A 27,388-nucleotide genomic window follows, 5' to 3' on the forward strand; every position below is an offset into this window, starting at 1 on the left:
ATACTATGCAAAAACTAAGTAAAGAAATGAAAAGAGCATGAAAAAAAAACATATACTGCTAAATTTGAACTCTGTATCTTCTTTAGAACAAAAGCTATGTCAATTTCACTGTAATAACATAAGGCGAAGGTGCTGTGATTTAACGCATAACTATGTAGTAATAAGTACCAATATTTTCCAATAAATCGACAAAATTTCCATGACAAAAACTGTCATAACTTCTCTTCTGGTGGGGATATTTTAACAATTCAAACTGTTTTGGAAAGCTTTTTGAAATATCTATCTAGCAAAATTAATAAAACTTATGTATGACAAATTTTAAAATTTAACAGGGGTTGCTAGTAACTCATGGAGCTGCACATTTTGAGTGGTGAAAGGTCAAGGTCAAATATATGGCTTCAAAGCGGCGCAATAGGGGGCATTGTGTTTTTGACAAACACATCTCTCGTTATTCTTGAAAAACAAACCTTAAGGTCACAGTTTTCATCACGTATTAATGAAATTTTGTCAGAATGTATTAATTAATTAAATCTGGCTTGGGATTGTACACTTTAACTCCAATATAACGCGGATGACGGGGTCCAAGCCACGCCAACAGCGTTATAAACGGATCCGCGTTATAAGTTTTGAGCTCATTTATTGCAGGAGGCTATAAAAACATGTATAGTATAGCCTATAATATAGGTCCTGTAGGCATGCTGTGTTGTCATCCAAAAATACATGCATATCAACCGAATCTTATCGATAACATTATACATACCGATTTTATAATGTGCACATTAATCCGATAATCCAATATAGTTACAAAATCACTTAAACAAATAATTATCTTCAACATTTATGACGAAAAATATGTTTACGAATTTCGTAAACACAACTATATGCCTGCACCATTTTTCAGAAGTGTAAAGAGAACAGTGCATTATGGGGCAGAGCTTTCATTGGACAAGCAAATTTAAATTTAGATTGAATGCAATACGATACATGTACAAATTGCGTCATACGCCGTCATGCAAAAAACGTGATTTTCAAGGACTTTCTGATACCGGGCAAAAGTAAATCTCTGTTAACAATTACACTGCGTTAGCATGTAAATAAATCGTTTGTATTTTTTTCATTAATTTCTCGTACACGAACTGAATTAAATGACTAAATACTAGAATGATAATGAAATGACAGAAAAACTTGTTTTATACTGAGCGCAGTATATTTCAATGCGGCTCCTTTAATATAGAAACTGCAATCATATCAAAGTAAAAATGTTTTTATCGTTTTGAATAACTTTAATTTGATAATTATCCCGCTTGCACTTACCTTATTGAAATAAGCACACTGAACCGCTCTGATAGGGAATACATGCAATAAACACTGACTTGTGAGTTTTCACATCTTTATTGACATTACACAACAGATTAACACCAATTAGCTGTCGAGTGGCATTAAACCTCTAATCGATTAAAATCAGTTACACAGACGGATAAAACAATCAAGCTGTGATCGCTGCTGTCTTTGAATTTTCTGAAAATACATGAAGTTGCATAACATATATTTGAATCAGAAATGGATGGTTGGAGAAAAAACGGGATCCAAGCACCCCCTGCGTTATATTGGACACAGCATTATAACAGACCGCACTATATTGGAGTTACAGTGTATATGGGTCTGATAGAATTTAAGTTGATGTAGCAAGGTTAGTCAGGTGAGCGATTTAGGGCCATCTTGGCCCTCTTGTTTTCTAATATGGCTATATAGGGCTATAGTAAGACCTTGTTAACACTCTAGAGGCCACATGATTCATTGTCTGATCTTCATGAAACTTTGTTCCAATTATATCTTGGTTCCGGTTGGTTTAAAAACATTGCCATCAGGGGGTGTGGCATTTTTCCTTATATGGCTTAAGTAAAAACTTGTTTACACTCTTTAAGTCACATTAATTTCCAATCTTCATGAAACTTGGTCAGATTATTTTTTTTAAAAGGTATCTTGGATGTGTACGAAAATGGTTCTGGTCTGTTAAACTAATGTGGCCGCCAAGGGGCTGGGAATTTATCCTTATATGGCTATAGTAAAACCTTGTTAAAACTCTAAAAGTTACATTTATTTTTCACTCTTCATAAAAGTAGGTCAGAACATTTTTTCTAATGACATCGTTTATTACATCAGGCTGCACAGAACAGGTCAGTTCCTTTGTATCTCAGGTGAGTGACTTTGGGGCTTTTCAGGCCCTCTTGTTTTGTATCAATTACTGTAACCACAGGAAATATTCAACAAAGATTAAGCATAAATTAATACCATTACAACAAATCACATAACACAATTCATGTAATAACTTGCATGCTCTCAAATTTAGTGAAATACATATTTCTTATTCAAAACCTCAACAAAAAATTGTTAATGCATAATATAGTTGAAGAAATGCCTACTGTTTCTATCATTGATTACATAATTTACACTTTTTATATGCGCAATTTTCCAATTTAATCACAATTTCAATTTTAAACATTAATGTTGTCAATCCGGATAAAATAATTCCATTAACACCAACATTTTCCATTTGCATAAGAACTAATAAATTGAATTTTGAACATTAATTTTTATCATTCGGCTTCTTGCATACAATATGGTGGACTTTGTTTGGGACACTTTTGCTTAGTTCGAACCATTTGGTTTTTTCTCTGTCAATCCTGTGTGTACTTTGGCTATTAAAACTGGTGTGTTGAACATTGCCTCAGATGATTTTTTGGCTCACCTCAGCATGAAGCGCTAATGGAAAGTTATTGGTATTTGAAAAAAAAAAACACTGCGGGGTCTGTTGTGTGGTGTTAGGTGCCAACTTTAAGCTAATTACAATTCAGTGGTGAACCTTGAAGTTAGGTGGAAGCTTCATGGCCATCATGGCTCCACTTATCGCACAAGTGTGGGATTTCATGGATATTTTCACACCACAAACACTTGTGACTCCAGACACATGGTGTGTGAATGTCGAAATCACTGAAGAATTTTAAACACCCTTTCAGAGGCACGTCTTTTGGCCCATCAAGCATGCTGAAACTTATAAAATGGAAACACACAATAAGAAACATTAATAAGCATAGTTGTGGGTTGTTAAAATAATACGAACATATAATATTAGTAATAATGTCAGTTTTAAAAGGCAGGATCAAAAATCACATCCTAAACTTTACATTTATTATGCCCCCCTTCGAAGAAGAGGGGGTATATTGTTTTGCAAATGTCAGTCTGTCAGTCCGTCTGTCTGTCCGTCCACCAAATAGTTTCCGGATGATAACTCAAGAACGCTTAGGCCTAGGATCATGATCATGACTGGCAGATGACCCCTATTGATTTTCAGGTCACTAGGTCAAAGGTCAAGGTCACAGTGACTCGAAATAGTAAAATGGTTTCCGGATGATAACTCAAGAATGCTTAGGCCTAGGATCATGAATTTTCATAGGTACATTGATCATGACTGGCAGATGACCCCTATTGATTTTTAGGTCACTAGGTCAAAGGTCAAGGTCACAGTGACCTGAAACAGTAAAATGGTTTCCCGATGATAACTCAAGAATGCTTACGCCTAGGATCATGAAACTTCATAGGTACATTGATCATGACTGGCAGATGACCCCTATCGATTTTCAGGTCACTAGGTCAAAGGCCAAGGTCACAGTGACTCGAAACAGTAAAATGGTTTCCGGATGATAACTCAAGAATGCTTACGCCTAGGATCATGAAACTTCATAGGCACATTGGTCATGACTGGCAGATGACCCCTATTGATTTTCAGGTCACTAGGTCAAAGGTCAAGTTCACCGTGACAAAAAACATATTCACACAATGGCTGCCACTACAACTGACAGCACATATGGGGGACATGCATGTTTTACAAACAGCCCTTGTTATTTTAACATTGTATATATATTTTTCAAGCTTTGTGCTGTTTCTTGTGGCAAGTTTTTATAAGTTTTCACAAAATTTAAATGACATTTTAAACTAGAATTTTGAATTAAAAAAAAAAACATGACTTAGTAATACCCCATAATGTTTTGTCACATTGCGATTGGCTAAGATCAAAGGCACATAACTCGGGAATAAGTGGGTCACTGCTCTGAGTAAATAGTGTCTTGCACAAACACATATTATCTTGATCACATTTAGAAAGTTTAAATTTAATCTCTAGAGAAAAAAAAGCATTTTGAGAAGAAATCTGTGCCCATGGCTTTAAGTTCCGTATCGCCCCAATATTTCATAAAGGTACCATGTGAAATTAGAAAAGAATATCATACCTTGTTGCACCAATGGGGTGATATATATAACCCAAGAATCTAATAAAATTGTTCCTTTCACATCCATACTTCATGATGATGACTTTTGTCAAGTTTTAAGTTAATGAGATACAAAATGTAAGAAATGAGGACATGTATTGCTCCACAAAACCCATTTTAAATGGCAGTAAGATAAGGTTATTGTGCAGCTAAGTTCAAGGTCACATAAATAATGGAGAAGGTATTAATTCATATAAAACTTGTGTCTTGGCACATCTGCACTTCTTTTTGATAACATATTTAAAGTTCCAAGTAAATCGCCATGAAAAATGTAGAAATAGTTCACTTCACTTATAATATTTGATAGTTAACTAACTTAACAACATGGTCACTCTATTAAAGGGGCCTTTTCACAGATTTTCGCATGTATTGAAGTTTGTCATTAAATGCTTTATATTGATAAATGTAAGCATTGGTTCTAAAAAGCTCCAGTAAAAAACAATAATAAAATTAAAGAAAAAAAAAAGTAACTCGCAACTGGGCTCAAACCACTGACCCCTGGAGTAAAAGTTTAGCGCTATCACCACTTGGCCATCCCCGCTGATACAATCATTGATGTATTTTTTACTTTATATAAGTATTCCTCGTAGTATCACAAAATATAACGACAACAACAGAACTCACCAAATTATTCAATCTTTTCGCGTTGCAACGCTTTTTAATTTTCAGGTTTTTAAATCGTCAAAAGATGCATAAAATGGATATTTTAGAGCATGGTAAATGTTTAGTATTACTGTCTCCTCACAAATATCATAACTACAACGAAAATTTGCGAACCTGATAGATTTTTTTATTTTGTCAATTTACAAAAACGTGAAAAGGCCCCTTTAACTTGTATGTACCCATTTTCAAACTTTTTTATTATGAATTACACAAACTTGTTCATTATACAACATTCAAACTTACAGGCATGTTCCTTATGATATTAAGTTGTGCATGTGGGGTTGTTTGGGTTGTTATCATATATAAAATTATATACAATTAAGTAAAGCCCCTTTTGCTTTCTTCACATTCTATATCATGCAATATATAATGACATGCTTGATGTCAAAGGTATTTAATTTAACTAGTGTAAGAAATTCTAGATGCTTAAATGAATTATAAAATATAAGCTACGTGCAAAAATATTTAAGGTCAGGTTTTTTAATCATAGATATACAATGGTTTTAAAATTAGAGCAAACAGTTAAAGAACAAATAATTTAATAAATCAGTCTCGCTCTGAGAAAAAGGGGTTGAATGCATGTGCATACAGTGTAGTCCCAGATTAGCCTGTGCAGACTGCAAGGACAACAGGGACAATACTTTCTGCTTTTATGATATTTTTCGCTTTAAAAAAGTGTATTCTTAGAAAAACTCCTGTTTATGTGGAAAGTGTTGTCCCTTATGAGCCTAACTGCACATGCATTAATCTAGGACAACACTTAAAGCACATGCATTAATCTAGGACAACACTTAAGGCACATGCATTAATCTAGGACAACACTCAAGGCACATGCATTAATCTAGGACAACACTCAAGGCACATGCATTAATCTAGGACAACACTCAAGGCACATGAATTAAACCCCTTTGCACAGAGCGAGGCTCAAATAAGTCTCACATTCTGTTGTCGTCTTTCTCTCTTTCATGTCTCAGGCTTGTTGTCGCTATTTCCTTCCACTTCGATAATGTTTTAGTTCCTTTCACCTCCATTTCTTTAAAGAACTTCTCCCAACTGTCTGCGCCATTGAGTATGGACATGCAAATTCTGTCCTCTACTCTGATGATGGGATTGCGAAGTCTTAGCAGACCGACCCAGTTGGATGGCTTAGTGTGCTCGTAAAAAGTGCTGAAGGAAATGTTGATCTGGACATCTAACTGATCATGGAACTCATTGGCGAAGGTTATCAGCTGATCTGCGCAATCCCCACAGGGGGAATAACTTAGATATATGTTGAGAAAAAAGTGGCCCAAAGGCTTTATAGATCTGTCGTTTTTTGTGTGCACGTGCAGATTCTTCTTCAATTCGTCTTGTTGATTTTGGAAGTTTTCATATCTGAGTAAGAACATTTATGTTTCAGTTTAAAAAAAGAGGAGGGCAGTATAATAATGTTTCACTTATCATAAAAGCAACCAGTTTGCACTGATCAGTTTTTATGTGTGTTTGTTCTTTAATGGGAGGTTTTCAAAAATGTTTAAAAAATAGGTTAGTTTGTTAAATATAATTAAATATTACTTATTTAAAGATGACAGACAATCTCGGAAAATAACAAACAAAATGCAATTTTTTAAGATTGTAAATTTCGTGTAAAATTGTTTGCAAAATAGCAGAACACTCTTAATGTACTTGAAATCAACAGAAAAAATATTGAAAGAAACAATAAATCATCTAATCGTCAACACAGTATGTGCTTGACAAATATAAATGATTCATAAAGTCTTGATTTGGTAACCTTAATTAAATATATTGTATCAATTGAATGAATGGCATTAGAATGACCATTTATTGATGAACCATAAACAAATGTTGTTAGACAATGAGTCATTTTAACTCTTTCAGTGCGGGAACCAAATTTTGAAGGCCTGTGACAACAGTTTGGATCCAGATGAGACGCCACAGAACGTGGCGTCTCATCATGATCCAAACTGTTTGCTATTCTGATATTATTCTTTGAAAAAATCGAAGAAAATGCTAATTTTAGAAATTTAGCAGACAACATTTTAGCAGACGACAAATTTCCAAGCATGCAAAAGGTTAAAACAATGCGTCTGTTGAATGTTACTGACATTTTGGAAAATGCCTAGCCTTAGGAAAGCAAAAAACAACGTTTTATGAGTAATAAATAGTTTGCAGTTTTCCTAATATATGTTTAGTATTATAATGACATGTGAAAACCATTGCAAAACTGCAAGTAAAGATATATTTTTTACAAACAATTCATTATTTAAATAAAGAGCAGTTAGGTTTACATTATGAACATTCAAAATGTTGTATATATCCTCAGGTTTATAATGCATTTTGCATAGAATTAGGTTAGTCTCATGTCCAAGTATATGATGTAGAATTTAAAAAGCAGTTAGGTAACAGAGTAAACTTTCTGTATTTGCATTATCTTTTGCACGTAATATAATGATTTATACCTAAGATTGTATAACTTTTTTATGCCCCCGGATCGAATGATCGGGGATGTATTGTTTTTGGCCTGTCTGTCTGTGTGTCTGTCACTAAACTTTAACCTTGGTCATAACTTTTGCAATATTGAAGATAGCAACTTGATATTTGGTAGGGCTGCAACGAATCCAAAAAATTTGTTCGGATCCAAATCCGAATCCAAATATGGTTTCTTGCAGTTTTTCGGATCCGGATCCCTCAGATAAGAGAAAATTAGAATTTTCTGTCTAAATTAAAGTAATCAATGTTTTAGAAGTATAATTTGACTAAAAAACATTAAACATTTATTTAAAAAAAACACAACACATTTCTCATTTAACATTGTAGCGATGACCAAATAAAACGAAACCTTAACACTTATTCACTTAATAGTTTGCTTGTTAAAATACACTTTTCACTGTTCATAAGTTTGATGTTTGTTTTCACAAAAATTAACATATCAACATTGCCCGGGTCCAGGCAAGCCCTTAATGAGCACTGACAGGGTCTCCTGCTGTGGAGAAGATTCTCTCACTGGGCACTGAGGTTCCTTGCATCACAAGATAGCATTTAAACTTGTATATGACGAAATATGCTTTCAAGACAATACATTATGCAGGAACACAATTTGACAGGTCACGTAATTATGCAAAATTTACCTGAATCACCTTCTAGCCGCACTGGATCCACTACCGTTGTTTTTTATACAACTCAGAAAGACAATGAGGATTGAAAACTTACTTATTGCCATTAGGAATTGCATTTGTAATGTGTAGATCCTCCATGATTTCAAATTAGTTTTGCTTTTGGGGCTCATTACGAAATGTCCCATGACAATAAAAGCCTAAGGATCTCGAATGATCTGCTATTTGACTGCCACTCGTCAATAAATATCGACTATTACACATATGATTTATCTTTTAAACAGAACGAGTCTGTATAAAAAACAAAACTTGTGAAAACAGCGCTAGGTTACATACAACTATGAAAATAAAGATCCGGAACCGAAATTTTTAGGGGTGGATCCGTACCCGCGAATCTGAAGCTGGATCCGATATCATCGGATATTTCGGGTAACCGTTGCAGCCCTAATATTTGGCATGCATGTGTATCTCGTGGAGCTTCACATTTTGAGTGGTGAAAGGTCAAGGTCATCTTTCAAGGTCAAAGGTCAAATATATGGTTTCAAATGGGCGCATTAGGGGGCATTGTGTTTATGACAAACACATCTCTTCTTTACAAAAAAATGCAGTGACATATCAGGCACTGATACTTTTAAGTGTCAAAATTCAAGTTTTATCACAATCAGAGTAGTACAATTTTTATGCTCCCCCAAAATTTATTCGCCGCTTCGTCTGTCCGTGCGTGTGTCCGTCCGTCTGTGCACAATTTTTGTGCGGGCTATTTCTCAGCAACTAATGACCTGAATTCAATGAAACTTTATGGGAAGCTTCACTACCAAGAGGAGATGTGCATATTATGAGCGGGCTCTGGTCGGATGATTTTTTACAGAGTTATTGCCTTTGAAATTTTCTATAAAAAAATTATTTCCCCCCCCCCCCAACTACTGTGCCCTCACGACGTTTCCTTTTATCTGAATATATTGACCTTATCGCAACATCCGGGCACTTGCGTCAGTTAGAGTTACATGCCCCTTGACGACGGTGAAAACAAAAGCGCTGTCGCCATTTTATTTGCATTGAAATATTTAACACTGCTCGCAATTTTCTTAAGTTAAAGCACATCTTCGCGACTATTTTTTATAATAAAAATACCCAGAAATAGAAATTCTTTCATAATAAATTTAATTTAATGAACGAACACAAATAAGGATGAAAACAAACAACCAATAAATTTTAAATATATGCATCATATAGTATAGCTGATTTGAACCTCTGTATTTGTTACCTTATTACCTTGTTACGTATTAAATAAATTCTCATGATAAATGTTATTGTTTTTATTTAATTCACACCAATTTCAACACTTTGTTTCCGCATGTTAGGCATTTGAATGCCCCTTTCTTCATCACAAACCGATTATCTCGTTATGATCGGATACTGTCCAGACAAAGAAAACACGGTGTCATAAAGCCAGCTCGGGACCTATACTTGGGGCTCTGCATAAACCACATGTGGTCATTAAATACAATTTATGATACCTCTATGTCATCTCTAATGATACTGAGCAGTCATTTAAGCCAAATTTTTAATGCCGAAATAATTGAATATACAGTTGCTTTATAAAACACGTTGACACCTTAAATAAACATTTAATTAAATTAAATGCAATATTTTTCATTTGATTGTTTGCATCAGTCTTAAAATCGTGTAAGCTTTTGTATTCTGGTGTTTAATTGCCCCTTTGTTTTGCATAATCCGATTATCTCGTTTTCATCAAATATTGTCCAAACTTAACTGACAAGAAGGTGTCATAAACCACACTGGGTGGTCCAGACAGTGTCATTTAACACGACAGATGCCACCATGTCTCCTCTTTCTGGTAGTATTAAGCAGTCATTTGGATGAATAATTAACGCCGATGTACTTAACAGTTGCTTAAATTAGATATGTGACATATGGTCAAATATAAAATCATGTCCAATTAGAAATTTACACCGTAAAGATACAAGCCCGATTAATTTATTAAAGTATTTAATAATTATAAAATTTACGTAAAAAAAAGTAATGTATTTAGCGTGTATCAGTTAATTAAAAAGACGTCATTCCGTATTAAGATTTAATGTTACGACAATAAACGATCGACATCATAAAAAAGAAATTACGTTTGACAGCAACGGGGGTAAAAAATGTTTGAAAAACAAATATTTATACAGATATATGTGTGTTAATTTTAATATTTGTCACTCGTACTTATTACAATGAACACAACTAAGGCTTTCAGTAAGTCATGTACCAGATGTCCCTACGTATTTTACAGCTTCACATTAGCATGATAAATTGACATAGTAGAAATATAATTATAATGTTCGAAGATGAATGAACCCTGAAAAGAACGACAATACTCATTACATCAACATCTACAAGGATACTCCCATTATTACAATAAACGAATTTACCCGGTGTCTCAGTGAGAAAGTTAATCATGAATTTCGCCGTACTCGATCATCGGCCACTTGGTCGGGTCATTTTTCCACCATCCAGCTTGCAATTTGTGCGGACATTCATTAAGTCCAATTAGTTTTATTTTCTTATTATATCGGGCTTTCGAAGTGCAATCTAACCCTTCATAATAGTCAAAAGACATTTTAAACACCAATTACAGGCCATTTAATTACCTATCGACTTCCCAATAAGAATGCAATTGACGAAATATCAGCAGAGGTGCTCAATCAGCGTAGTAAATCGACCGTATCTAGGGCATTGTTTTCACCGTCGCTAAGGGACTGCCCCTTTTGTGACGTCATCGCGATAAGGTCATATTGCAATATTGTGAAAAAAACCTTTGGGGAGCATCACCCGTCCCCGACGGTTTCTTGTTTTATTCCAATTTGGTTCTGTGACTGCTCTTATGTCATTTGTCCTATTAAGTAAATCATCTGTTTCCACTTAGTAAAATTTTTATATTTACATTTAAAAAAAAGAATTTCATTTCTATCAAAAAAACTTGGTGAAGTCTCTTAATACTTGAATGTATGTTATCACCTTACTGAACCAAAAAAGGAAACACAGAAAAGTGTATTTAAATGTCGATAACATTACTTCAAATGTACAGTTACTGTCTTTAAGATTGTGAAGATGTAAAATAATTAAATAAAATCCTTACTGACCTGAATGAATGATAGGTTTTCAGTTTCTCCCTCAGTGAATTCAACAAATATGTCTCCGCATGGCAATCTTCCTCATTCTTGATTACTGACCATGGTATCTGGCCTTTGTTGAAATGTCTGTCACACTCTATGTCCCATTCGCATTTGTACACAACAAGGGTTTGTCTAGGCAAGCCATCTGAAGAAGATCTGCCATATTTGTTGACGTTTACAAAATTTCTCTTGTAATCCTCTATACTGAGTACAGGCATGTTTGAAATCTAGAAATTTTTACTAGACAGCTGTTGAAGCCTATTACTCCACTTTGTCACAATTTAACTCTATACTCAGTCACTGGCGTATGCAGTTCTCTTACTTTAACCCTTTCCTTGACAGGTACGCGTTTCTACGACCCTATCGATTCCCTATGGCAAGCGAAATGCACATTAATTCCTTAAACCACGGTTTAACAGTTAACTATATAGTTAAGATACTTTGAACCCGGGTTCAAAGTGCCGTTTGCACATTAAATCCTTAAACCCGAGTTCAAGAGTTTGAACAAAGACCTATCAATATACATATGTATATTGATAGGTCTTTGGTTTGAACCGCAGTTCAAAGTGTGTCTAAAAATAGATAAAATCTGTTATCTGAGACAACCGGACCATGTGAGCTCAATCGTATGAGCACTTGACTATCCGAGTTCGCCCACGAACATATGGATAAGTTAACTAATAGCGAAATGACCTTATACATGTATATGCTGAAATCTAACAATCGAACGAAATATCAAACATGGTATGTACACTTAGGTGGTTGTGTAATTTCTGTTAAAATATCGTATTCAATATGTAAATTTTAAATGATTGTGCCCGCACTTGAGTTTGTTGCCTTGTTTGAGTCTATACGCGCCTAGGCTGCACCCAGTGTGTGTATTTGTGTTTTTCCAAGGTAATGAGTTATCTCCGCGCTGAGGCTGCATAATGTTGGGACCCGGAGTGCGTCCAGCACTCCTACCTAATAAGATTAGATTGACGACAGTTGGGACGAATTTTGAATGATAGCTGCAATTTCCAGCTGTTTGTTTTGTACTGAAATACTTTTTAATTAACATTACGCCGGGAGCGGGAATCGAACAGGTGTCGTAAAGGTGAAAGAACGAACGTCCTTACCACTGCGCTAGCGGGACGGACAATCACGCAAAGAAATGTTGTTTTATCTATATATATCATAGCAGTGCAGCGTTTACAATTTGCAGGTTCGAAATCGTTCGCATTCTTTAGTTTTGTGATCACGTAAAAAGTTAATTTTACATGTTTTTATTCGCGATTTATTTACTAAATCGAGAACAAATATCAAATAAAATAGAGAAAATATATAGTTATTTCATTGGTCCATAAAAATAAAATGGATGTAAAATTACTAATTTGAAATTAACGTTCTGATACACTTATTGAATCTGTTTCCCCAGGATATGCTGTTCTATTAATATTTACCTTTATCAACACGAACGACAACTCTGCTATGAGAATGTTATCAATGAAAAATCAACGAGCAATCTCCTACTCAGTGGCGAATGCCAAGGGAAGTAACTGAAAAATCGAGTTATCTCAATCGGACTGGCTCGGTCTTTTACATAGGTCGCCATTGTGAATATTTTTTTTACTGGTTATCAAACCTTGGACGCTGCTGTTCCAGCATCGTCAAAAACATCATTTTGAATGAAAAAAATATCAAATTATAGCGAAAAATCAATTTCTCTGAAAACACTATTTTCACTATCAAATATTCAACTCAAAATGACCCGAATATAGGGTGCATCGCTTTGAACAGCTATTACTTCATCAAGTGTGAATCGATTTCCATGGACTCGGTCTTATTAAACGCAGAAATAAGCGATCCTGTAATGGCTGAATCAGTGTACCATGACATTCGCGCTGTAAACAAATAATATTTGTTGGAAATTTAAAACCGCTGGCATGTTTCAATAAGAAAGACATTTGTCTTTCGAGGTTTAATGATTTAAATACTGAATGCATTATGCATCCGTTGCAATGAGGCTCGAAGTCACTAGGCTTAGCTATCCGTTATACAGTCAAGTTACCATTACCGGATCAGTAGCGTAATAAAGTTGTTCTGATGAAAAGCAATAAATGTTTTAAGACTTCTTTTACACCAGTTTGATTAAATATTACTTTGCTTACTGATTCAGCACATAGTTTTATTTTTAATCGCAGGCAAAATGTATTTGTGATACCTTTTTTTTGCCGCAGAATTCATGCATTAACGGATCAGTTGTAGCCATAACGGATCACGTGATCGAAACCACTCCGGGGGCATCTAACATGCTATTTGAATTGTCGACACATGAACTGTGTTGTTAACAATGACCAAGTTACATTGCCAGTTATAAATACGCATATTATCACGCTTGATCCGTTATTGCCCTAATTCTTCATTTCATTTAAGGTGTTGCAAAATCTTAAACACGAATCAAAACTGAAACGGAGTTTTGCAGGGAGAAAGACTACTAAATGGCCTTTAAATTAATGCGTAAACTCTTTCCTTTTCAACAGAGTTTTAGAATGTGTCCGCGAATAATGTTAAACCTCTTTTTGGAAACGAGACGGAAGTAAACAAAGTCGTATATACATGTCGCCAAAACATACCAAAATGTTAAACAACGAATAGCTCCAATTACGACTCAATCAATGCATTAAAAAAAAAACGGCATTGAAGATGCTGTGTGCAAAATATCATCTAAAAATGTCAACTATTTATCGCGATACGCATAGTCTTCAACATCAAAGTGATGCGCTATGGGTAATGATCCGGTAATGATAACTTGACTGTACAGTCAGTCAACCAGTTTAGAATAACCTGGCAAAAAACGTTAATTCACAAGTCCAGTCCACAATAATTTCTTTCGGGATTTAGTGTCAATGTGAGATGATGTAAAAATAAAGGGTAAAATTTATTTTGTATGATAACAGGTTAGGCCAGACGGCATATGCATTTTTTTGTCAAAAATAGCCAATTTAAGTTCACTTTTTCGGAAAATTATTTAAAATCATTCAACTTACAGAATTTGTATTTCAAAACATTATCATGGCATTTGTTTTCAATCAGCAATTTTTGTATTTGAAAATAATAAAGCCTTCTATTTCCATATGCGCATTTCAAAACATAACTCATTCAATCAGTTCTGGTTAACTTTTTGCTGCATTTATCCCCCCCCCCCCCCCCTGTAAGCATAATACAAAAGCTTTCTTACTAAAACGTTGTAACTTTATTCCTTTACCTAATGTATACCTTAGACACTTATCATTTTGTTTTTAGTGGGGCATTATGGAAAATTAAATACAAATTTATCGGAACTGCTGATTTTCCAGAGCTGATTGACATACTGTACACTAATCCGAATCGACTGTATTTCGGTTAGGGGTATTTCTATCAGATTTATACCATAAAAGGATCACAAAGAAAATATATAAATATAACCTTATTTTCTGCAATAACCTCACACTTTTGACGAAGTCTGCGTTGTCTGCAAAACCACTTTGAAGTTTTCTATCTATATCTTGGAATGCTGTTTCAAGCGTACGTAATAATTCACTAACTTCATCCGCCGCTATCTTGATAGAAATGCGCCAGGAACAAAACAATATCACATGACGAAATTGGTTAATAATTAATGTGCAGAGACAACCAAACACCTAAAAGTCTTAACCTATTTTTCAAAGTCTTCAACAATCGTGATACATCGGCTATCTCGGATTCCTCCGTAAGATAGGCCTCGTGGCTAACGGTCGCCATATTGCCTTGTATTACTACTTTACTACCCAAAGGTTGTCAGTCTATTGTTATGAGGCTGTATACGATGCGCGTTGAACTAGCGCCAAACTTTTTACCGAAACTTTGATATTAAGAGCACTATTAACGTTCATTTGTGTTGCATTTTGACCAATTATCCAAGTGATTTACTTTTCCATTATTATTTAATCACCCTATCATCCAATTTTTAAGATGAAATTACGGTGTTTACAAAACCAACCAAACCGAAAGTGAAACTAGATGCATTACGTTTCGCGATGTAAACATTAAATATTTGTTCAGTTTGAGGAAGCGAATCGATAATAGACGGTGGAATATGTATGCAATTCAGACTATCATTGCCGATTGTAGTACTGGTTAAAAATACCTTTTATGACAGGTCATGTATAGAGCGTTAATCAAAATAGTGACCATAAATCACTACAAATGTCTGGGTTGATCAATAATATAATTAATGCACGTTTGTGATCTAATTGCCTGTATCTAGTTGTAATTACCATGATATTGATAAAATTAAAACGTTTTTTTCATAAATTAACATTACATGTTTTATTTTTATCATTTAGGTAATATATAATTGTATCATTATCATCATTAAATATTCTGAAAATAATCTAAATTATCATGATTACTTTAAAGTAGAATTTTTAAATTTTTCTCATTATTTTTAATGAATTTCCACATTTGCTTGATTCAAAATAAAATGTATTAATAAGGGTTTCAGTTTTTAATTTTTATCCAATTTTAGTTCGATTAAATTTAAAGTACTAACTACATACATGTATGTGAAATGCTCTTGAGTTCGTTTCCTGGGCCTAGAACCAGTACTTGGGTGTCTCTTGGAGATTTCTTAAGAATGCTCCCACACTGGGGATCAAACCAGTGACCTCCAGATCATTAGGTGGACACCACATCCATTACACATCAGCGACCTTTAATTAGTAAATTGCTTTAGTATTGCAGCATTATATAATATAATGTTGCTACATATTTTTGGAAAATGATTAATGTGCAGTACTAAATAAATCTAAATGCATACAATTTTAATTGTGTATATTGTGTGATTATTAGTTACAAATTCACTTTTTACAGGTATACTGGATTATGAAAGACTGATAAACATAAAATTGACAACTCATCTCCCCAACAATACTTTGTGTGGCTCATTCTCAGAACAAACCCATAGTCAGTGAGAAAACTACAGTGTAAAAAGACCACTTGATTGTGACAATTATGGCTGACCAAGCAAATGTTATCATTTAAAATAAAGAAAACTTCCAGTTCAATATACATTTTATACCTATTATGACATTGACCAACACAGAAAATAATTATAAGGTTTATTTTCCCAAAATTGACTGTTACAATTGGATACTGTTTTAAGCTTCACTCTACTTTGTCTGAAAATAAAAGTCCTAAATGATGTAATAGAAACATACATTTTAAATTTTTAGTTTCACAAGTATATATATATATATATATATATATATATATATATATATATATATATATATATATATATATATATATATATATATATACACATATATATATATATATATATATATACACATATATTATTGTATCTTTTTATCGATGGTCAATCAATTTAAGTTTAACTAATATATATATATATATATATATATATATATATATATATATATATATATATATATATATATATATATATATATAAATAAATACATACATACACATTATATACATGTGTATGCTTTGATTTTTTTCTATTGAAGCCAAATTAATATCCCATTAGATAGATAGATGATATTACAGCAGTATTCCTAGTTTGTCTGCAAGTACTGCAGAAATCATGGATTATTATTTTACTGAGTCAGCCTTAATCTTTATATTATAATTGTTAAAACAGATTAAGATGTGCAAAATACAATTGAGGATGCATCAAGATTAAAAAATGGTACATGTATAAATTAATAAAGAATCAATAACAATCAGAAACTGTGCATTTTTTTCAGTATTGTGTGAAAGGATTTGAAGTAATTATGTGTTTTTGATATATGATTTATGTGAATTTGAATAAATATATAAAATTTAGTGATTTTCTCAGACAAAATTGTTAATTACATACCAAAGTATTCAGAATGTATTATTGTAATAGTCATTCGAATTTTTTAGTACAAAAGCACTTTTCCCTGGCATTTGTATTTATAGTAATTGCATATTTTATTATTCTGACAGCATTTATAAACTGTGTTCATGCAAGCATGAACACGGTTTCATTTTTTGAGTATTTAAACAAGAGGGCCATTATGGCCCTGTATCGCTCCACTGCTGAAAAAAAGGCTGAAACAAATTTCTCTGCATGTGCAAATACTTAAATATAGGCCCTATTTAAGCACATGTACACTTTTGTGACCTTCTGGGCTGGGTCAAATTTAACCACAGGGGCATAATTTGAGCAAACTTTGTAGAGGACTACTATATCTCACTTCATACAAAATGTGGTAGCCCTAGGTCCTAAAGTTAAGGACAAAAATATTTTTAAAGTTTTCATAAAATAAGCAAGATATAAGCGTATATAATGTTCAATTTTGTGACCCGCGGGTCAGGATCAAATTTGAGCCAAAGGGCATAATTTGAACAAACTTGGTAGAGGACTATGCGATGTTATTGCATACCAAATTTGGTAGCCGTAGTCCGAATGGTTTTCGACAAGAAGATTTTTAAAGATTTCACAAAATAGGCGCTTTATTAGCGTTTATTCAGTTTTGTGACCTCCTGGGGCAGGGTCAAAGTTGACCCCAGAGGCATTATTTGAACAAATTTGGTAGAGGTTTATTAGATGTCACTACATACCAAATTTAGTAGCCCTAGGCTCTATAATTAAGAACAAGAAGATTTTAAAAGTTTGCACAAAATAGGCCCCATATAAGCGTATGTTCAGTTTTGTGACCCCGGGCAGGGTCAAATTTGACCCAAGGGGCATAATTTGAACAAACTTGGTAGAGAACTATTACATGTCACTACATACCAAATTTGGTAGCCCTATGCCTTATGGTTAAGGACAAGAAGAGTTTTAAAATTTTCACAAAATAGGCACTATATAAGCATATAATTGATTTTGTGGCCCCCGGGGCAGGGTCAAATTTGACCCCTGGGGCATAATTTGAACAAACTAAGTAGAGGACTATACAATGTCACTACATACCAAATTGTGTAGCCCTAGGCCTAATGGTTATGGACAAGATTTTTTTTTAAGTTTTCACAAAATAGGCATTATATAAGCATATGTTCAATTTTGTGACCCCCGGGGCCGGGTCAAATTTGACCCTAGGGATTAAATTTGAACAAATTTGGTAGAGGACTATTAGATGTCACTATATACCAAATTTGATAGCCCTAGGCCGGATGGTTATGGACAAGAAGATTTTTGAAGTTTTCACAAAATAGGCACTATATAAGCATATGTTCAATTTTGTGACCCTCGGGGCAGGGTCAAACTTGATCCCAGGGGCATAATTTGAAAAAACTTGGTAGAGGACTATAAGATGCCACTACATACCAAATTTGGTAGCCCTAGGCCCAATGGTTATGGACGAGAAGATTTGTAAAGTTTTCACAAAATATACCCTATATAAGCATATGTTCAATTTTGTGACCCCTGGGGCAGGGTCAAATTTGACCCCAGGGGCATAATTTGAACAAATTTGGTAGAGGACTATTAGATGTCTCTACATACCAAATTTGATAGCCCTTGGCCCAATGGTTATGGACGGGAGATTTTGAAAGTTTTCACAAAATAGGCCTTATATAAGCAAGTTTTCAATTTTGTGACCCCCGGGGCAGAGTCAAATATGACCCCAGGGGCATAATTTGAACAAATTTGAAAGAGGTTCACCCCAGGAACATTCCTAAGAAATTTCATCAGAATTGGACCAGTAGTTTAGGAGAAGATGTTTAAAGGAAAAGTTAATGCACGGACGCACGATGGACACAGGACCTTTGGCCAGTGGAGCTAAAAATCAAATAAAACATTTAGTTTTGATGTAAAATCAGTTTTTATATGCAAGTGTCTATTTCACTTATAAATTAAAACAGCATATTATACATTATTGAAAAGATTATTCCAAGCTTGATGTCATATTTCAACTTTGCATAGTGTAGTTAATTGAACATTGTATTGAACTGTATGGGCAGCTATATTTTTTAATTTATGTATGTTGTATTATACAAAATGCATTATTTCTACCACAAGTAGACCATATAAGGCCTACTGCTACTAAATAGGCACTGGTATGAATTTGACACTGTTTTTGATGCTCATACAAAACTTAAATTATTACTTCACTTTAGTATATTAAATATTTTCAAGTTTTTGTTCAACATTTTTTGCAAAAGAGTGTCTTAATGCATTTGAAAATATACTTAAAACAAACTAAAAATGCATTTTAACATACCTTTTTCCTGGTAAAGTGTATTTGGGATGATAAAAAATACACTTGAAGAGTATTAATGCTGGAAAAATGCAGAAAAAAATACATTTGTTTCTGTTAGAAGTGTGCCTGGTCTGCATTTTTAAGTGTATTAAATGCACATCAAATGCAGATAAATACAATGCCAATACTGTTACATGTATTGTAATGGACATAAAATGCACTTGTTCTTGTAATTAAATGCTTTAGTGAATTGAAATAACCTTTTATAACGTTTTAACAATTAATAATACCTTTTTATATAAATTTTCTTTTGAAATGTGACACTTAATTGATTTTTGCACCACTAGTAAGAGATATAATTTGTGCTCATAATGCTTTATCATTACACTGTATAATATCATTTGTTGTATGAAAATTACCCGTAAAATTCATGTGAAAGCTCAAGAGACCAATAGCAGCGTGCTATACCCTGCTCCTTTTTACATGACTTGATGGTATTTAGTCCCCAATTCTACATGGCCAAGGGCAAATTAATGTGCAGATTTGACAAATAAGTCATAACTGGGATCCAATAGGCAGACTTTCATATTACTTGTATTTAATTTAAATCATGATCTGAATTGCTCTTTGGCAAATCTTCCTTGGTCACAGTATTCAACTGAATTTTGTTCATGTTGTAGTGATTATATTTTCAATATTTATCAGACAACATCTTTCTTCAAAAGTTTAACATGATTGCTTGGTTAATTTAGAAACAAGATCAATGCAACATAACATAAAATGAAAAAATGTGTAATAGTAAAAATGGCAGCAAAAAAGCACTACATTATCTGCCTTAAATCTGAGACGTTATGTTCAGGGGATTTTATCTGATTTAGGGGAAAGAGCCTGGCCTTTTTTGAGGGAAAAAAATTGCGCGAAATTCCGGATTTTGGGGAAAAAATCACGCTAAATTCCAGATTTTGGGGAAAATAAGGAAAGTCTTAAATTATCAATTTAACATATTTTGCTGTTTTTAAAACAAATTCAAGGCAACAGATAATTTAATTATGCAATATGTTATTTTTTCTACACTGGATTAGGTTAACTTATGTATTTAAAGTTAAAAAAACACATTTTTTTTAAAGGGGAAAAAAATGAAATCTGGGGGAAAATTAACCAGCTGAGGGGGAAAAAAAATCCGAGGGGAAAGGGCCGTTTTTCGGCGTGTCCTAAAGAAGGAAAAAAAGCCCTGATGTTGATGTATTGGAATTTCTCATGAATAATGTGTTCCATAGTTGTATAATCGTATAGTTGCATGCATGAGTGTTGTCAATGTCACAATACCAATTAAAGCCTATAATTTACTAAAACAATTTGAAGTTTGATGTGTGTTTTTTTCAAGATCTGTTATATATAATTATATATATATATATATATATATATATATATATATATATATATATATATATATATATATATATTGTTGAAAAGTTAACATGCAATAAGTTTACTGTAATTAAGTGACAAATAGTTTTACTGATTTGGTTGGATGCATATATGCAGATATATCATGGTTTGTGCAGAGGACAGTAGCAAAAACAAGAGCTGTCTCCGTAGGATGACATACGCCCCCGATAAACGCTTTGATAGAAGTTATAAGCATTTTTCAAAACCTAAACGCCGACCCTAAGTTCAAGGTCAAAGGGGTCAAAATTTGTGTGTGTATGGGAAGGCCTTGTCCATATACACATGCATACCAAATATGAATGTTACATCTGAAGCGACATAGAAGTTATGAGCATTTTTTCGAAACCTAAATGCAAACTGTGACGGATAGACAGACGGACAGTGCGATCACTATATGCCCTCCTTTGGGAGCATAAAAATGTGTTTCACTGTCACGTAATCGTTCATAGTTCATGGACGACACATAGTTACTAACAATGTTCATTACTCTTTAATTACCGGTGTGTAGCATATCATTCGATATCTCGTCATGCGCGTTTTGCCAAGATGACGAGATTTGCATTAACTACCATTTTCTCGTGTCACGCATGTCTCTGCATAATGTAGGATAAAATATTCAACAACACCACGTATCAGTTTTTAGTCCAATTTAATGTCTAACATACTTAATATTTTTGGTTATACAAATACAGTCTGATAGCTACATGATTGGATCTTTACCGATCCGTTCTCCTCGAAACCCAAACCAAGTCTCCTTAACTGACTATCTTAATGTACTGTACTGAGAGACTAATATTCAGGTTTTTACACGCTTATCAAACATGGTGATATAAAGTCTTAAATGCAAACAAAGCATCACCCTAAATCCCTTATGTCAACAGTGTTGGTCACTCCATCAAATAAATGCCTCGTTAAACATACAGACTTAAGATATAAATTATCTTTGATCTTTCACCATGTTGACTTATTGAACTGTACAATGAGTGCAGGGATAGGTCATGTTTACTTTCTCTTGATAAACTGACCCGGCAATTTGAACCAGTTTCTACATGCAAGAAATCAACCTAATGTCTATCTGTAATTAAATATAATATAATGTTTATGTTATATATGGATACATAATTAATTTATGTATTAATCTATGTTACGTAACATCACATTGTTTTGGTAAATTAGTAATGTAGTTAAAAGAACAGAATCATCAATTATAAAGTTATTGATTATAAAGTGTTGCTGGCATATTTGATGCATTCATCTAGCTATAAGAAGGTCCCTGTTTTATCCCCACTGGCACTGAGCGAGGGTTCTCAAAATCTTTAAACAATATGAATAAGTACATATAGGGTCGAGAAAGCCTTGTTGATATGGGGGCTAAACACCTGAAATCAAAGCGACCCAGGTTAAAGGCCGAGGCCAAATAAATAAACCAGAGTCCGCATGAGCCTGCTATACTCTGAACAAGTATTGTTTCTTCTCAGAAAACAGGCTTAAGTGTCTTACTAAGCTTTAGACTATGAGTTTCAGTGCAATCTATCTAAAATAAATTGGTTAAATTAAATAATAATTTGTAAAAAATAAACATTCTGCACAAATCCAATTATTTACTTTACCTGTGTGCATGAATCATTTCAGTCTTGATGGTTAGTGAACTATGTCAAAAGCACCATAGCTATGAAACACTTGTATTTTGAATATTGCAATGTTCCACAGAAATGATGCTGATGATAATTCTACACGATCATGACATGAAAAATGATGAATTATTAGATATATTTCTAAATTCCATTTCCACCAACAATTCGGTTATTCACTACCAGTTCACATGCTTCGTACACAGTTGAAAATAATACTATTCCACTCAACAACCGTGACACATGTACTCAATTTTTCAACTTTTCGCAATTAAAATTGTCTTCTACTGTTATTGTTGTTGTTGTACTTTTGAAAGTAGTTCGAAAGATGGCGACTATTAACCCAGAGATTGATTTATGAAATAAATCGTCTGCTGATCCAGAGTGAGTCTTCAACTGCGGTTTAAAGTCTTAAACTGGGGTTAAGACGCGCGGAATGCACATTAATTATTTAACAGTTAACTATAGAGTTAAGAGACTTTGAACCCGAGTTCAAAGTGCCGTTTGCACATTAAATCCTTAAACCCGAGTTCAAGAGTTTGAACCGCAGTTCAAAGTGTGTCTAAAAATAGATACAAATCTCTTATCTACATAATTCAGAGACAACCAATCAGCGGAGCTTAAACCACAATTAGCTATATATAGAAGGTAAATGCCGCGATTTCATTGGTCCTCTCTTAACTATAGGGTTAAGAGACTTTAAACTGCGGTTCAAAGTCTTAAACTGCGGTTAAGAGGCGCGGAATGCACATTAATTATTTAACAGTTAATTATATAGTTAAGAAATTTTGAACCCGAGTTCAAAGTGCCGTTTGCACATTAATTCCTTAAACCCGAGTTCAAGAGTGTAAACTGCGGTTCAAAGTCTTAAACTGGGGTTAACAAGCGCGGAATGTACATTTATTATCTAACTGTTGAATATATACAGTAATAATACTAGTTGTTAATTCATGTTGTCGTTTTATTACCAAATTTATGGATGTAATCGCTAAATTATCTCAATTTCTTAACCCGGAAGTGGATAGTTCCGATTTATTTACGGAACCACATACATTGATAAATATGAAAAAACACTAGTTTAATAATATAAATCCTTTATTAATCAAAATCATATGTTCAACCTCTCCTATACCACTTTACCATCGTAACGATTTGGAAACAGACCGGACTAAAACATCCGTATTATAATAATAATCACAACAAATAAAAGCTTTATTTTCAAAACGTTACACAAAAAAGAAAAATGGAAAAATGACATGTCAATATTTTTTTATGACAATTTAACTTAACTAATACAAGAATAATGGTTATGCATTAATTAAAAATAATTTAACAAAGCGGGATGCTAAGAGTTCTTTATCGACGCACTCCCACTCAATGAGGTCTATTAATGTATAAAGTTTCAAACTGATGCTATTAATACTTTTTAACGAGACAAACGACGGACAAGTGATCCCTATAAGAAAACATTGGGTAGAAAACAATATTGATGCACAGTATTCGATACAAAAGCATTTGTTCGTTAACAGAAAATAATTTAAGTGTAACATAATTATACTTTGTACAACAACCTCAAGGTAGACACAATGTAATACAAATTTGTAGTTAATTAAATAAATAAACTATAAAATGAATCATAAACATAATAGTCTCGCGTTCTGAGAAAACTGGACATAACGCTGTTGCGTAAATTGTCATCCCAGATTAGCCTGTTCAGTCCGCACAGGCTAATAAGGGACGATAATTTCCGCTTTTATGGAATGTTTCGTTTCAATGATGTCTCTTCTTAGCGAAAGTCCAGATAAGGCGGAAAGTGTCACTTTACGCACAAGCATTATGCCCATTTTTCTCAGAACACGCCACAATTATGCATGTTCAAAACCATTTCTAGCTACATTTTCCCACATTCTCTTTCACTATTGCTTTAACTTATATTTTTATGGGACCGTTTCATCAAAGATCGTACGACAATCTTAATTTATAACTTTAATTTAAAAACTAAAAATAGACAAGCTGTTGAAAAAATAGCTCCGCAAGATATAAGCCATCGGTAAGAAAATGATGAAATAATGATTTTACTTGAAATAAGCAAAAAATATGCTTCGCGTCTGTTAAAATAATGTTTCTTTGAAATTCGTATCGTATTCTAAATTTGTCGTACGATGTTTGATGAAACGGGCCCATAAGAATATAAGTTAAAGCAAGAATTTGACAGTGATCTCAGCTATATCATACTCTTGGGACCACACTCAAATACTGTTTACAGAAAACACTATATTTGTAACATAATTATACTATGTCCAACAACCTCAAGGTAGACATAAGTGTAATACAAATTTGTAGTCAATGAAATTAACAAACTATAAAATGAATCATTAACATAATTGTGTCGCGTTCTGAGAAAACTGGTCATAATGCTGGTGCGTACATTGTTATCCCAGATTAGCCTGTGCAGTGTGTAAACTAGGAATAAATCGGCCTTATTTGTGGAGATAAATAACGAAATACACTTTTGTACAAAGTCTACATCTTAACGTGTCTTTTTCGATCGTAATCACCTACCATTTATTGACCTTTTGCCATTCAATAAAGCATACAATTAAATTAAAAGTACGCTTTATGGAATTGCAAAAAGGTCAATAAATAATAATGCCGGTTTCACGGTCCTGACAAGGGGTTTTCCGCGCGTATATATGAAAAAAAAAACTGCATATTTTACAAATTGAGCTGTCTTTGCATGTACTTGTATATTGAAATCTGTTTACTAGTGATAATGAGTGACAACAATCTAGCATTTAATGATACCATAAATCTATACTTTTAATTTATTTTACGCAAGTATTTTATATCCCTATTGTGATCAAACGTGATTGCTTGTTTTCATGATATTTCGAACACTGCAGTAACGTACGATCTTTAAACGTAATAGCAGAGGTTACATTGCCAGTACCCGTTAAATAACAGTTATTATTATGTTAAAACTGGCTAGTATATATACTATAATACTATGTAGTTCATGTTCATCCATTTCCGGACAAATGTCCTTTTTGTATGCCCCCGAAAGTGGGCATATAGTGATTGCACTGTCCGTCTGTCTTTCCGTTACACTTTGCGTTTAGGTTTCGAAAAATGTGAAAAAAGGGGGCATATGCCATCCTATGGTGGCAAGCATTGTTTTAAACATGTTAAAATATTTTATTAAAGCAACTGTTTAGTTATTGGCTTTAAACTTTGGCTTAAAGTTCTGCTCAATATGCCAAGAGATGACATGAAGGCATAATAAATTGTGTTTATTGACCTGCCACAATTAAATAAAGAACAATTACATTTATCAGAGGATTTATTTAATCTGTAACAAGGTAAGTTTTTACAGACATTCCATTTCTGAATATTTTTTTGTTCTTAAAAAGTGGTTCGCGAAGATGTGCCAAATAGAGATTGTTATGGTAACCGTATCACGATGCGGTGTCATCAAATGCAACAATAGCGAAATGGCCTCTGTCTGTGACGGTCAAAAACTTGCGCATGTGAAAAACCTGACGTCATTATCGGAATCCCCCAAAACCTCCTATGATATTAATAAGTAATCAAAGTACTTACTGGCAGTACTGGTGTGACGATGCTTTTGAAGAGGATTGGATATAAACGTCAATTTAAGTTTATTCTATATCACCACAATTGTGTATGTTGATACGAACATTTGGGTACGATAACAAATTTGGGTACGAAAATTTGGGTACGAAAAAATTTGGTACGAAAAAAATTTGCGTACGAAACATTTTGGTACGAAAAAAAGTTTAGGGGTACGGGGAGTAGTACCCGTGGGTAACTTGACCCATTGAGCGAAACTGGGAGGCGGGTCACATTCTTGTTCATTAAGTATGGCAATACATTCATGATGATTCTCGAAAGTAGGTATGAGCACATAGCCGGACCATGTGAGCTCAATCGTATGAGCACTTGACTATCCGAGTTCGCCCACGAACATATGGATAAGTTAACTAATAGCGAAATGACCTTATACATGTATATGCTTGAAATCTAACAATCGAACGAAATATCAAACATGGTATGTACACTTAGGTGGTTGTGTAATTTCTGTTAAAATATCGTATTCAATATGTAAATTTTAAATGATTGTGCCCGCACTTGAGTTTGTTGCCTTGTTTGAGTCTATACGCGCCTAGGCTGCACCCAGTGGTGTATTTGTGTTTTTCCAAGGTAATGAGTTATCTCCGCGCTGAGGCTGCATAATGTTGGGACCCGGAGTGCGTCCAGCACTCCTACCTAATAAGATTAGATTGACGACAGTTGGGACGAATTTTGAATGATAGCTGCAATTTCCAGCTGTTTGTTTTGTACTGAAATACTTTTTAATTTTTTATATGGTCAAATGCTGCGGGGGGGGGGGGGGGTAATGAGATTTTCCGGAAAAAAAAACAACTGTCAGGAATGGTGACCACAAAAACATACAAAATTATAACATTGCGCCGGGAGCGGGAATCGAACAGGTGGTCGTAAAGTGAAAGAAAGAACGAACGTCCTTACCACTGCGCTAGCGGGACGGACAATCACGCAAAGATTTGTGTGTGTATTTGAGATTTATTTACAGGTCGTCCAGCGTCTTCTCGACTACAGATGTATCGACCTGCCCCTGTGACCCTTCGGGGAGAAAATAAGGTCATATTATACATCATAGCACGATGGCCAATGAGACCTTAATGTGACTAGATGCTCTTTTTTTTTTTTTTTTTTTTAATGGATTATGTAGTGTTTGCCTTTTATCAAAATGGTTTTTGCAGTATTCCTATTATCTCTAGATTATCATTATCC

General features: G+C 33.9%; 2 protein-coding genes across 2 annotated transcripts in view; one reads left to right on the top strand and one right to left on the bottom strand.

Annotated features, from left to right (window-relative positions):
- LOC127879488 (uncharacterized) overlaps positions 1 to 16,498 on the top strand; it is a 43,590-nt gene extending 27,092 nt beyond the window's left edge. Inside the window, exon 3 of the transcript XR_008049119.1 lies at positions 16,153 to 16,498. The gene's annotated coding sequence lies outside the window, so the exon portion shown is untranslated. The remainder of the gene's footprint in view (positions 1 to 16,152) is intronic.
- Positions 1,374 to 11,860, bottom strand: LOC127879481 (uncharacterized). The gene is made up of 4 exons (XM_052426333.1): positions 11,248 to 11,860; positions 5,928 to 6,362; positions 2,864 to 3,051; positions 1,374 to 1,518 (listed from the first exon to the last, which is right to left on the bottom strand). Exons 1-3 carry the CDS (start codon positions 11,496 to 11,498, stop codon positions 2,871 to 2,873), a joined length of 867 nt encoding a protein of 288 aa, XP_052282293.1. The 5' UTR covers positions 11,499 to 11,860; the 3' UTR covers positions 1,374 to 1,518; positions 2,864 to 2,870.
- Positions 16,499 to 27,388: the final 10,890 nt, after the last annotated feature.

Source organism: Dreissena polymorpha, chromosome 4, assembly GCF_020536995.1.
Source record: "Dreissena polymorpha isolate Duluth1 chromosome 4, UMN_Dpol_1.0, whole genome shotgun sequence".
Taxonomy (NCBI): Eukaryota; Metazoa; Mollusca; class Bivalvia; order Myida; family Dreissenidae; genus Dreissena; species Dreissena polymorpha.